The following is a 15,243-nucleotide window of genomic DNA, read 5'->3' on the forward strand; positions in this document are numbered from 1 at the left end:
TTTTACTCTATCTTATTTGGCCTTGAACTCACCAGCAGTTTCCTAACCCCAGTCTCTAAAGGTGTGAACCAAAACATCCAGCTAGTCCTATTTCATTGCTATCTGCTAGCTGAGTAACTGTCTGGTTGAATTTCACGTAATTGGTCACGATCTTTATAGCTTCATGAATCAATCCAAATTAGGATAAATTTATTGTAGAATAAGAAATATTCACAGACTAAAGTAATATAACTGTCCACTTCTTGAGATCTTTATTTTCCTGGATTATTATTTGACCACCATACACCATCTCTATGTATAGATATATATGTGTATATATACTCACACATATATGCATACATATATGTACCTTTGTATAATTTAAAGTGTTTAATGTGTTTTCAGTATTAGATCAGACTAAATTAACAAGCTAACATTGTAAGAAACAAATCCTGATTAAATTCAATATAAAATGTATTGATGGAAGCTTTTTATTTTCTTAACTTTTATCTAATTCTGTAGCCTCCAGCAACAAATTGATTAGTTTTGTTGTTGTTGTTTTCGTCTATAATCTAGTTACTCAATGATATCTCCCTTAATTGTTCCATAAATAAATTCTTGCCTTATTTTCCTTTCAATTCCTCAGATTTAAAAACTATAAAAATTTCATCAAGACTATGTTCAGAGTTTAAGTGGAGAAACACCAGTATTAACGAGTAATATTCGGGAAGTCAAACAGAGTTGCATGTTAATGTCAGGGAATGGAATTCTACACCGTTTTCAGCAATAACGTTCAGAAACAATGTGCAGCTGTTACTCACATTGAAGCTCAGAAATCAAAGCATATTATCAGCATTAACGTAGCAATGCTCTTTGCTTAAGTTCTTCTAGTCTGTCATTGAATGGCATAATATTTTTAAAAGATATTTTTAAATATTACATTACTAACCATTGCACTGAAAAATCTTTTCTCAAGGATATATATGTTCCTTTTTTGAAAGATCAGATAATGTGCTGAATGTTATTTACTGACTTCTATTGAAATTACCCTGTTAAGGTTGTATTAGAGTGTTATTCTGATGTAGTAGGTTCTTATTTCAAGTATAAGTAATTATCTTGCTTTTGTCTTTAACACATTTACACATTATGACTCAAGGATAGTTTGTGATTCTAGAACACCATACTTCATCAAATTTTTCAAAACTATAGTTTTGGTTTACTAAAATTATGTGAATACCTAGTTGATTTTATGTCTTGGACTGAAAAATTATAAGAAGAATCTAGAACATCTTGTTTCTTAGATTTAAGTAATGATGGGAAAAATGTAAGGAAAGAAAATTCATAGGCACTGAAGGAAAGTGGATAGATTACCAAATGTCAAATATGAAAGAGTTATAGGAGGAAATGAAATTATTCTAGCAGGGGAAAAAGCAGACTTTAAAAAATAATCAGTGTTTTTGAGGCTTCACTGGTCACTAATCATCTCCATAGTTAAAAAATGATTAAAAATGAATGTGGTGACAGAAAGTTTCCCTTTCCAGAATTCTACATAATAATTATGACACCATAGAAAATCAAGAAGATCACCGTCATTAATTTCCAGTATGTATTTTCCTGGTTATATTACTGATTGATGCAAAAATTAGGGTGAAGATTTCTGATGAAACATAAGATATTTGTACAAACTCAAGGCATTTTCTGTAAGAGAGCCATCGATTGCATCAATTATAAATAAATGTAGACTAATTTATCGTTAGTGAAAGATGGTAGGGGCACAGAAACGTAGTAATGATCCCTCACTCTCAGTCACAAGACAACCTGATCTCATTCAATGCAGCTAAACACTGTGCAGAGGGAAAACACAAAACTATTAATATTTTGCAAGTATGCTTTCAGGATGAAAGAATGAATGAAAATACACTTTTCACAATAACAGAAAAGTTAGCGAAGGCAAGTCAGATCATGTTTGCTAAATATCGGCTTTATTGGAGAAGTCTTTCAAAATGAGTTTGGTATTTTTATTGTTTTTCTTGTGGATTTGTTTAAAACTTCACTATTCTTTGCTTTTATTTTAACTCATTTCTTTGAGTGTTAGGTTATTTTATTATAGCATCATTTTACATTTAATACTCAAGTCACTCATTTCTTCTTTCCCTGTTCATAACTGCGTAAAGTAATACATTTTTCTCCTCTGTAGTCCTATTTTCTTTCTACATAGTGTGTTTAGCTTCCGTTAGTGCATCCGTTATAAGCCTTTTGGAGTTTTCTGCTGATGGTTGTTTTGGTTCTTTGCTTTGTGTTTTTGGCCCTCAGATTTGTTGCCTTATATAAGCCATAAAGAACCTAATTTTCTATTGTTTTCAACTGTCAAGAATGTATTGGTGGTCATCTATTCTCATGTAAGTGTGTGAAAAGCATGTGTGTGTACTTACAATGAGGAGACACAAACACTTGGGAGCAGGTTTTCGATATTAAAATCCTGTCTTTTCCTATCTTGACCTATTGGCTGCACAGTACATGCTTTAACCAATGAGCCATTTCAAAGTTGGCATCAAGTTTGTAATGTGGATTGCACTGTGGACAGAGATATTTTAAACAGTGGTAGGATTTAGGAAGGCATACAGTTCAGTAAATTCTGAAGCTTCTATCCAATATGCAATTTCTATACCCTACTACAAAGAAATGTATGTATTTGACAATAGTAGAGAAAAACAAACAACTGGGAATACAATATAGAAGAAGTACCAAAAGCCTATTTCATTGTATTCTTTCATGCTACACATATAAAATAAATCCTAGCAATGGAATGGGATTATAACAGTGCCAGAAAACTCTGGTTTTGGTTATGTTGTTTTCATCTAGTTTACTTTCTATCAAGCTCACATTTGAGCGGGAACCTGAAGGAAGTGATCAACTGAGCCACTGGGCTGCTCAGGATTCAGGGGTTCCACGGAAAAGGAAGACTTGGAGCAAAGATCATCAGTATGTTAGTAACCAAGTCAGTAGTGGAGTTTTGCTGTCAACTTTGCAAGACCTCAAGAACAGCTAAGGATGTTTAGAATAATAGAAGGAGACCACGCTGAGCTCCAATGCCATTTGTAAGAAAGACACTCATAATGAGAGCCCTCCTTTATGCTATTACATGGCCCCTGAGTGAGCACATATCAAGGAATCTTGTATTTGGAGAACTCTATGAGAATATATGGGGATAATGAAGAAATAATTTATGATAAAGAATTATTTGTCATGATGTATACATATTAAAGTACAGGGAAGGACATGGAAAATTTATTAGTCAGAAAAATACTGAAAGTTTAGTTTAATGCAAATCTTTCATGGAAGAGACTAGAGGTAAAAGATATTAAGAAAGAAATATGAATGTAATACCAGGACAACTTAACAGGTCTGGACCTTAAGAGGTCTAATAAAGAGAATTAAGCTTTATGGGCACATGGAGCTATAGTCAGAAGTGTGCTTACAGTCAATTAACCCATCAGACACTGTAGTTTATGACCAGATGTTAAAATTTAAGTCTCATTAATGGTAGGGAAGATTCGTGTTGGAATCACATACAGGTATACCAAAGGCTTAGATATATTCATGTTTTGCTCCAGAATGAAAGAGGCTTTGTCAGAATTTAATGTTTGTACTCTGACACTGTGAAGGACATCTTTTATTTCCAACACAGACTAGTTTTTGTTTTACTTGTCACAAATAGAGTTGAGATTCTTATACATCGTGACTGATTCTGTGGATTTCTGAGCTGTTTTGATCTGCAGCTAAAGTAAGAGATGTAAATAACTGCACATAGCATGGAAAATGTTGAGCACAAATATTCACTGTGTTTCAGGTGACTTGTTGTGATTATGTAAACACATGCAGGGATTCAGGTGCCTTTCTGCACTCCGATGACATCCATTCAAATGAAATAAGCTAATTTTCAAAATCAGAATTAACTACTGACACTATACAGATTGCTGTATCCATGAAAGCACCCTTGAAATTCCACATTTTTCTACCAGTTTTTAATGAATATATTCAAAATATTAGTTCAACAACATCTAACAAAGATTATATGTTGTATGATATTCTTTTGCAGACACTTTACTTTTGAATATTCTCTAGAAAAATCTACTTAATCACTTTTTCTCATATATGCATGTATAAACTTGAGAAAGAAATGATGTATATAAATATGTATATGTATATTAGCATTTATAAATTTTTTGTTCTGTACAGATACCATCCATCTTCGAGTTCTTGAATCCTCTCCAGTTGGAACAGCTGTTGGAAGCGTAAAAGCAACCGATGCTGACATGGGAAAAAATGCTGAAGTAGATTACCGCATTATTGATGGAGATGGGACAGATATGTTTGACATTATAACTGAGAAGGACACACAGGAAGGCATCATTACTGTGAAAAAGGTGTTCAGCTTCAACATAAACAAGCATCTTTGTGTTTAGCCAGCAGAGATTTCATTGTGTACTGTTTGCTCTTGCATTAGCTGCCAAAAGAAAAAGCATTGGTATGCTCAGTTGAGTTTTGCATTACAATAAATGAGAAGACTTTGATGTCAGAGAGCCTCTTAGACATTCTGACAATATGCTCTTCTTATTTGAAACATGAAACCTGAGGCTTGAACAAAAATTTGAACAGTAAAGTTAATATATGTGTAATTATATTTCTTATTCGTGTTATTAAAAGCCCCTGGAAAAGCAATGTTTTCTTAAAGAGCAGTTAATAACTAATAATGGCAATATATCATCACAGTTGGAGGCATAAAAATAACATGCTATCCAGATGTATGAATCAATAATTAGAGTTGCTAGTAAAAAGAGACAGAATGGATTGGAACATAATTTAATTGTTCACATTTTCCCTTCTGCCATACAAATTAAATTTTTCTTCCAACATATGCTCAGTGAAAAAACTTAAAGGTAGCCAGGTTTTATTGTAGTTGGCTCTATCATTATAAAGAAAATCAGGCACATTTTTATTTAGGTCAAATTGATATGCTGCAAAAAGAGTAACCGTTGAGGTACTGGTAACTAATACAGTTTTCCTGAGATGCTATTGAAGCACAGGATACACAACAAACTGTCACTTCCAGTGGCTAGTAATGCTAAAAAACAACTTTTCAAAACCGGAAAGTAGCAATTACTAACCAGAAAGTAACAATAATGGAAAAAGAATCTTTTGCTTCTATGAAAAAAAAAAAAAAAAGATGAGCAAATTTGAGGAAGCAATGATTTTTTAGCCCATCCTAATGAGTCAAGGGATTATATTTTAAATTCATGATATCTAAATTATATCAACAGTAAAGTCCATTTTTTGTTTTTAATACATCCTACTAATGAAATTGCTATATGTTTTTTCTCATTAAACTATGTATTGATTATCTTGAATATTTCTTATAACTGCTGATGTTTGAAATTCTACAAAGACTTCATATTTTCCTGGAGTCTTTACACTGATGAAAATACTTGGACACATATTTTTAAAACCTCAAATGTTTAAAATCATAGAATTTTTGTCTTAAAATGTTGAGCCCTAACCTTTATATCATCAAGTACATATACACACAGAAGTGCATAACAGATCATCCCATAGTTTGTACAGAATTATCACCCTTATGAGATTAAATATTCATTCAAATTTGTATAATAGTTAAAAATTTTCATATGTTCAAAAGTACTACATATTAGACACCTGTCATTATAAATACTAGTGGGAAATAGAAAATTTTTAAAAGTGTCTAATTTTTATTACTTCTTGTTAATGAACAACTTTCAAGATTTCAAATCCTAGTGTAAATTAAGGAGGGCAGACTCCCACTACCCGGAGTTTAACTTGATAATTTTTGTCTTATACAGCCACTTGACTATGAGAGCCGGAGACTTTATACTCTGAAGGTCGAAGCAGAAAATACCCATGTGGATCCACGCTTTTATTATCTAGGGCCGTTCAAAGACACGACAATTGTGAAAATTTCCATAGAAGATGTGGACGAGCCCCCTGTTTTCAGCCGATCCTCCTATCTGTTTGAAGTTCATGAGGACATTGAAGTGGGCACAATCATTGGCACTGTCATGGCAAGAGACCCAGATTCTACATCCAGTCCCATCAGGTAATTATGTCCATGTTAAAAATGAAAAAGAACAGAGTTGAAGGCATAATGGGACCATGAAATTCTACTTGATTACAAGATTTTCTATGTAAATTCTACACAAATTTGGTGTGCCCAGAATTTAAGAGATATTTTTGACAAAATGTTGTGGGCAAAGCATATACCTACTTCATGATTTTCTTGTCCTTGCCTTTTCCATTATGTTAATGTCATGAGTTTAATTCATTAAAACATTGGTTATTCTGATCATTTATATAGATGCTATGTTTAGGCATGATCAATCTATTACAAATGGGAAGATTTTCATTTCAGATTTGTTTCATGATTGTGTGTGTTTTATTTTTTTTAATTAGCTGTTTCAAAAAAGATTTGAATATCCAGACACATGAGAATCATTTCTGTACATTTTGTTTTTAATTTTCTTCCTACCTAGCTTTTTGCTGCTGAGCCATCTCTCTAGCCCCTTCCTATGCAATTTTAAAGGCACACGAGGTCTGATAGATATATAAAAATAACCAAGATTCAAAGTTTTCACTAGCATTTGAACTGGTGTATTAAAGAAATATAAATTTCTTGGTACATTGTTCAGCATCAAAACAAACGTTTCCTGTAATCTGTTAGTCTATTGTGGGTTTTGGATTTTATTCCTTTGCCAAAACTCTGTAAACTGAGTTTGCATCTATATGACACAGTTAAGTATGAGTTGCAATATTTGTTTTGCAGTTTCTGAGTGAAGTCTTTTGAATTTTTCTGCTTTAAGATGTATAGAACTTTAAGTTTATTATTCCTTGCGATTCTGAGTGGATTCAAGTGAACAATTATGCAGATTCTGCTAGTGTTAAAAAAATTGTACTAGTCACACAGTAATATATCTTTGTATATCACTTATTCATGTATTTTATGCAAATACATTGTCATATTATATTCATGCATTCTACCACAAGTTATATACTGGTAGAAAAAGAAAAGTGTGCATCATAATCACACAAGTGCTCCCATATGCCAGATGAAATTTGCCATAAATGGCACTTTTCTTGTCGCTTTATTAAAGTTGCTACATTTTATGTATTTTTTTTGAAATTTACTTAAAATAACTAATATGGGTATTTAATTTTCCCCATTAAGTACCTAACATATTCTTGCCAAAGAATGAACCTCAGTAGGCTATGTTCTTAGTCCCTGTTTTCGAAACAGATTTTAGAATATGATGTGTTTGCTTTGTCTGATTTAAAACAGACTCTTGCATTGCATTAATCACATTAATTGCATTAATCACAACTATGCAATGTAGCCAGTGATGACCTTGAATTTCTTTTCTTCCTAACTTTACCTCCCAAGTTCTGGGATTTCAGACCTATACCACAATGCTCACACTAGGTGCTTCTGGGGACAATTCCAGAGCCTCATATATGATATGCAAGAACCTTGCCCAAATAGACTACATGCCCAAAACCTATACACTGCTTTTGAGGGATGAATACAGTCAATTGGTATTGATATAACAAAATATTTCTTAAGAATGTGAAATTAATTTGTGTTTTTATACAGACTGGACATTATTATCTCAAATCTATCTCTGGACATGTCTCAATAAATTAAAATGCTTAATGATGGTGCTTTCCTAAGTACTGATAGAATAGGTACATTTTCATGTCTGTGTTAGTGTTTGTATTTCTGGGAAAAGACACCATGATCATGGCAACTCTTATAAAAGAAAACATTAAGTGGTGGTGTCACTTACAATTCAGAGACGTAGTCCATTATTGTTATTTTGGGACATGACATGGAAGAGGAAGTTATGGTGCAAGCAAATTCAAAAACCAGCTGGACAAACTAAAATGCGCACCTCAATGTCTGATGTCAAAATGTTGTTCAAATCCCCAAATCCTTTTAGTTTTACTGACTCAAACACACTTCTTTCTCTTGGGCTGGTTAGCAGCTCTACTCAGCAGGTATCCCAGGGCTCTGTCATCTCTGGCATGGTAGGTATCCAAGGCAATCCAGGTTTCCAATTCACAGCTTCACCCAATACCTCCACTCAGAGACAATCTCTAGGCCTCCATTTAGAGATACTCCTGTCACTTGCCTAGTCTTAGTGGTTTCTCTTAGTCACAGAAGCAATTTTCATACCCCCTTTCTTCTACCTTTAACTTCAGAACCATGTGGCTGTAGCTGCCAAGGTTTGCTGCATACTGGGAATAAAACATACCCCCCCCCCATTTAATTACATTTTCACAAACTTTCTGTTTTCAATCTTTTCCTTCATTGCCTAAGCTTGGGTATTCTGGAAATTACTTTGTAGAAGGCATGTACCACTACACCTAGCTCTAAACTTTCCTTAAATTTCTTTCTCTATAGGAAACTTAGCTAAGTGGGATCTTGCTCTGAGGTTACCACTCCGTTTGTTTTATTTCTTAACCATTTTAGTTCCCTGAAATAAGATTTAGCTCCATTCTACTTCTTTGTACCCCCTTTTTCACCTGTTCATTTTGAAGTTTTATTTGCTTAGCTCAATCCTTTCCCTTATAAATCTTCATCAAAGTTAACACTAATAATCACATGATAGAGTCTCTACTAGACTGTTTTGAGATTTTCTCTACCAACAAAATTACTCCCAAACTCTTTACTTTAGACTCAGTTAGACTTTTTAGACAAGACCCAAAAGCAGCCACATTCTTCACCATAATATCACAAGACTGACTGGTCTTGTCACATATTAATAGTCTTCTCCACTGAAACTTCTTGATCCAGGAACGCACAGTCCAAATCACATTCAGCACCATTGTCTTCCATGCTCCTACTAGGGTGGTCCATTAAGTAGCATTTAAAGTATTCCATTGTTTTTTTAATCCATAGTCCCAAGGTCCATATTCCTTCGAATGAAAGCATGGTCAGGTCTATCACAGCAATACCCCACTCCTGATACCAACTTCTCTTAGTGTTTCTATTGATGTGAAGAAACCATGAACATAAAATGCTTATAAAGTAAACATTTAATCACTAACAGGTCACACATTTACTCCATTATCATGGTGGGACATGGTAGTATGCAGGCAGACATGATGTTTGAGAGGTAGCTGAGAGTTCTACATAGTGATATGCAGAAAACAGGAAGTGAACATGTCTCACTGCCCACCTCCACAGTGACACACTTTCTCCAACAAGGCCACACCTACTCCAACAAGTCCATATCTCTTAATAGTGCTACTCCCTTTGGAGGCCATTTTCTTTCAAACTACTATACCAGCTATAATGCTCTATATGACAAGTTTATTGCTGCTGTTTGTGGTATATTTTCACTTTGTTCTATGTTAGCTATAGGAAATGCAATAGTTTTAGATGATATGGTTTAAATAAAACCTAGAGATATATATCTTATATAAATAAACATATATTTATATAAACACACACTTAAAAATTATGGGTTATGCATTCCATATCCATGGGTTCATCATTATCTTGGCAAAAAAAATGTTCAGAATAAAAAAAATATGCTTTTACAGACAGGCACAGACTTTTTTATGTTTATTCCCATATATTTACATTATGTTAGGAATTATAAGGCATGCAGAGATGTAAGATGTAGAAAAAGACAATAGTTGGACAAGATATTGTGATTATACTGAGCAAATAAATGTTTTTCTATGCATATCACCATGCCTTTATATTGGGAGTCATAAGATATGTGTAAGTGATGCAAAACTTGATGTATGTTTCTATGGTTGTTTGAATGTTATTATCGCCTTATATTAAGGGATTCAGCTTCTGAAAAATTTTGTATCAGCAGAATCCATCTCTAGCTATATCAAGGAAATATTATAGATATTCAAAGTCAATATAGTTGACAGTTTAATACTTTTGTTGGGACTCAAATTATACGTATTATAAATATAGTCGCTTATTATGAATTATTTATGCATAAATAAAAGAATTGTTTAAGCATATTCTGGAAATAGTTTTAAGAAAGAAAAGGAAATGTACCACATAATTTACCAGCAAACAGATAGAAATACAGTCAGACTATAAATTATATTTGAAAGGAAGATCTTGGCTGGTGAGATGGCCCAGGGTGTGTAAGAGCTTTACCTGCCAGTCTGATATCTGTAAGAGCTCAAACCTTAAAATTGCTCTTCTGGGTCCAAAGATATTCAAAGGTCATGGGTTGTCTTCTGATCTCCAAATATGCACTGTGGCATGTGCACACATGCAAAATACATTAACATAAAAACTAATTGTAATGTAGAAGTCTTATCTCTGCCTACAAGATACCGCCAAATAATCCCCCACATTCTTCTATTTACTTTCAAGTTAAGTAGAGTACACAAGATAGAGAACACAAAAGACAGAGAGCAGACAGTGATACACTATTCTGGGTGTATTTTATATAGTAAGCAATGCATTGAAACTGAAGATTTTTTCACGTGTAAGGGACCTTCTAGTTTTCTAACCTGACAATTAGCTCGGTAGTTTTCTTTGATTTGATAACTAGTTGAAGATTGTTCTCATGTTTGTGTGTGTGTGTGTGTGTGTGTGTGTGTGTGTGTGTGTGTGTAGCATTAGTTATCCTTGAAATAGCTCTGTAGACCAGACTGTCCTCAAACTCACATAGATCTACATGCCTCTGCCTCCTGAGTTCTGGGATTAACGGTATGTGCAACCCCTGGCAAGTGAACAAATTTTTTATTTGAAAATTATTCTAGATGCAGGAAAACAGAGATTTGCTTTATTTGATTATGGCAAAACATGTGGTTTGGCAAATGTATCGATGTTTACCTTGATTATGCTGCCTTGTGTGACAAATGCTGGGATTATGCTTTCAAATGATATATGACATGATGCCTGCTATCGGTTTGTAGCAGAGCAGTTTTCATTTATTTATAAAGACTTAATAGATGCATAAGCATTTCTTATACTGAACTGTAGCAATTTTAAAAGACCTTAAGGCATTTATTTAATAATAATACATGTGAATAAGAACCTGAAGCTTGGTGGATATCACATATAAAATTACAAATTACCACAAACTGGTGATGTACTGCTTTGACGAAAGTAATCTTGTCTTCAATATTCTCATTAATAACAAAATTAAGTTCCCTACACTGACATTTTATGATAGACGATTGTAGTGATTCATCATCATAAAATGTGGGAACTGAGTACTGTCAGTTGATAATGAAACTACATCTAATACTCTATTCTGTGTACCAAAAATACATGCAAATTAGTCAACTTTATGGCAACCAGCAGTAGTTTAAATGATGGAAATATTGAACATTTACAGAAATTGTTTATCTAAGCAAAAGAAAGTGCCAGTTCATGCCTTGAGTGACATATACATCATTTTTAACAGGTGAAACAGTTTATATTCTACATCCACTCTATGGTTTCCAATAATTATGAATAAAGTGTTTATCTTTGTATTTTATGATTTGCTCATAAAAACCATCAATATTACTGCCCTGTATTTTCTGTACCATCTATTTCTAGATTCACTTTGGATCGTCATACTGACCTTGACAGAATCTTTAACATTCATTCTGGAAATGGATCGCTTTATACTTCAAAGCCCCTGGATCGTGAACTGTCTCAATGGCACAATCTTACAGTTATAGCTTCTGAGACGAGTAAGGAGTTAGAGTTATGAATATTTTTATTTTGTGAATGTCTTGATTCCTGCATTTCAACATATTTGTATGCTCATGTTGAAATATTCTCTCTATTCAAATTATGTTTCACTGTGTTCTGTAAAATAATTTTTTCAAGTATCAATTTGTTTTATTAATTCCTTTTTATCTAAACTGAGGAGTAGTTAAGCATTTTGCAGCTATAGTGAAATGTTATTTCTCTCAGGAATTTTGACACTATTTGAGTGTTAATTATCTAATTGTTTAAATTTTCTTTGTAGTTCTTCTCCTTCAGGTAAGTCAGGGAGGAAAATATTCATTCGTTTAAGAACATCCCACAGCTCTAGCATTTTCTCTTAATGCTTTCCGACTTTTCTTTTGTTGTTTCTCTCTGACACTAATAATTCAAAGGTTAGGTTTTCAAGCTCTGCTATTTTTTTCTGCTTAGCCTAATCTCTTAATGAGACTGTCAACTAATTCTTCTTTCTGAGCTTTAGTGTTCCTTATTTTCTGTGTGATCTCTGTCATATTCTCTTCCTGATATGTTGTGTTCCCTGATTTACTTGTTTGTATTTTTTATTCATTTTCTTGTATTTCTATGTGGAGAATTGTTGCTCTATTGAGATGGGCATCATTTCATGCTGTTATGTGATGGCCTTCTTAATACCATCCTCTAATAATTTGTCTTGGGGGGAAAATCAGTCCTGGGTTGAATTCATAGCATTCCCAGATGTGTCTAGGTAGAGGAAAAAGAAAGTTGGAGATAAGATGTTGGACACTGCATTTCCTTGCAAACAAAATTCAGTGCTGGATATTTCTCATTCATGTTATAAAGTCCAAGACTAATCCTGCAACAATATTTTCCTTCACTCATGCAATGAAGTATAGTGAAGCTAAAATTAGGAAGCAGCAAGCTCACGTGCCCACAGCAAGGCAGGGTAGAGGCATCTAACTTAAAGGTCTTTAAGTTAGAATTTCTTTTGCTAATTTTTTTTTACCATCCTCATCTCATTGAATATCCTGGTCCCTGGAGATTAATTTTAAAAATTCACAGTGCCAGAAGCAGTAAACTGGGAATCAAATTGATTATTTGACTTCTAGATCTAACACTTAATTCTGTACATGCTTTAAAAAACCAATAGTTTATCCAATTAGAAAATGGCAAGTTAAAATCTGAGAACTATACATTTCTAAAACTGCCCCAGATATTGCTCCCAGAAAGGATTCTACCATTGTGGATGCCGTTGTCATTCTTCAGTGGACTGTTGGAAATCGTTATGAGACAGCACATGCCTATAATCCCTGCACTCAGAAGGCAAGAAGCCTGAATCAGAGTGATGTTGGGGAAATGCCTGAAAGAACAAGAGCTTTATCATATCTGGTAGAACAAACAAGAGACAAAAACCATGAAGAAATTTGAGACAGTGGCAACAAAGCCTTACATCAAATGTGCAGTCTGTTACACCATAAAGAACTGAAAAAGTCACATACCCATGCTAATAAAAAACCTCCCAGTGCCCAATCCCTTGCTGAACCCATTAGAAGGCAGAGCAGCTTTGTACACTTTATTTTTTTTTATTTTTAAAGCCATCTTATTTTACATACCAGTCCCAGTTCCCCCTCTCTCCTGCCCACTCCCCAATATTCTCCCCACCCCACCCCCACCCTTTCCTCAGAGACTGTGAGGCCTTCCATGAGGAGTCAACAGTCTGTCATATTACTTGAAGCAAGTCCAAGGTTCCCCCTGCTTGTATCTAGGTAAGCGTGGTATCCCTCCACGGGGATGGGCTCCAAAGAGCCAGATCATGCTCTAGAGATAAATACTGGTTCCACTGCTAGTGGCGCCACAAACTGCCCATGCCACACAATTGTCACCCACATTCATAGGATCTTACGCTGGCAGCCCAGCTGTCATTCTGGGTTCAATTAACTCCCAGTAGCTCAATTCAGCTATTTCTGTGGGTATCCCCGTCTTTGCCTTGGGCTGGTTTCTCATAACATCATGCCTCCCTCTCTATGACTGGACTCCAGGAGTGCAGCCCAGTGCTGAGCTGTGGATCTCGGTATACTTCTAATAAGAAGTTTTAACTTTCAGCTGAGTCATGTTAAGAAACTGATGGGTGATTTCCCCCTCTGCATGCTGTTTTATTACCATTGGTTAATAAATTGCTTCAGCCTGTGGCAGGGCAGAATAATTCTAGGTGGGAAATCTGAACAGAAATATATAGAGATAGTAGGCAGAAGTAGGGAGACACCAAGTAGCTCCTAAAGGAGAAAGACACCGGACAAAACCTTAGGTAAGCCACAGCCACACAACGATACACAGATTAATGGAAATGGGCTAACTTATAAGAGTTAGTAAGTACGAAGTCTGAACCATTGGCCAAACAGTGTTGTAATTAACATAGTTTCTGTGTGATTATTCGCATCTGGGCTGCCTGAAAACAAAAGAACAGTATCCGTTTACAAGAAACTGTCTATAAATTCCATACGTGTCATATTGAGTCTACAAGCAACTGTCCAAACAGAGCTATTGAAACCAATTATCGCAAACTAAAACCAGTCACTCAAAGTTTCAGAATTGTTCAAGTAGCCTAGTCAGAACACCGTTCCAGGATTTTAACTGAAATAATGGATTTAGCTTCAGCATTCTAGCTGGGATTAAATAGAGATTCACTTCCGCTTTCCCCAAATCGTGCTTTGTTTAGGGAGTTATAAATGGTGGTGTCTTTTGAGGCTATCAGTTTAAAAACATATTTTCTCCTATCAGGAAGACTTCTATTTCTCTGTCTTCTGTATCTAATGAGATCCAATTTGGAGCTTCTGGAATCTGATTGTTTGTGCTGTCTGCTCCGCTCAAGATCCTTATTCAAGCTCACTGAGCTTGGAATTGCATTTTCTATTTCAGATACTTTGAGAAATTTAACTTCTAAAGCTAGTTGAAGTAATTATGATTCTGTAAAAAGCTAAGCCAATTACTTCTTAAGAGCTAAGCCTATTCTTGCCCTTAAGTGAAATCAATCTGTGCAATGAGTGCTAGAAATGCCCACCTGCCAAGCTCAGGAAACCAGGGTCCCATTATGCTGTGCTGGGCATTTAATGCAATGAGGATGGAAGCAAAACACATCCAGAGACTTGTTTCACCACACTTTAAACACTGGGTTGATGGTAAGTGTGCCCCTCACCAAGTCCTGAGCAGGGCAGTGGAATGTGTAAAGGCATCCCTTACTGATGTGTTTCCAGGTCCGCCTCTAACGGTTTAATTCTATGTTACACAGCAAATGTCACATCGTGTGACAAGTGCAGTTTCCCTCAGGTAATTATTCAGTGCATTATAGCATGGCGTAATTCTTTTCCCCTTCTTAAAAAAAATATTTTAAAATGCCAGGTGGAAAATGCTAGACTCTAAAATTAATGTCACAATCGGTGACTTCATAATAAACTTGGAATCTTGGAATACACAGGAAGCCAACGAGTTCCTATAAGTACATCTAGAAACTGATCATATTG

General features: G+C 34.8%; 1 protein-coding gene across 2 annotated transcripts in view; it reads left to right on the plus strand.

Annotated features, from left to right (window-relative positions):
• Nucleotides 1–15,243, plus strand: part of LOC125397464 (cadherin-10) — a 186,329-nt gene that overhangs the window by 154,319 nt on the left and 16,767 nt on the right. For both annotated transcript variants that reach the window (XM_085676605.2, XM_048429864.3), the window contains exons 6-8: nt 4,219–4,406; nt 5,856–6,109; nt 11,597–11,733. In XM_085676605.2, coding sequence (XP_085532731.1) covers nt 4,219–4,406; nt 5,856–6,109; nt 11,597–11,733 — 579 coding nt within the window. The remainder of the gene's footprint in view (nt 1–4,218; nt 4,407–5,855; nt 6,110–11,596; nt 11,734–15,243) is intronic.

Source organism: Myodes glareolus, chromosome 15 (genome assembly GCF_982192425.1).
Source record: "Myodes glareolus chromosome 15, mMyoGla1.1, whole genome shotgun sequence".
NCBI classification, from domain to species: Eukaryota; Metazoa; Chordata; class Mammalia; order Rodentia; family Cricetidae; genus Myodes; species Myodes glareolus.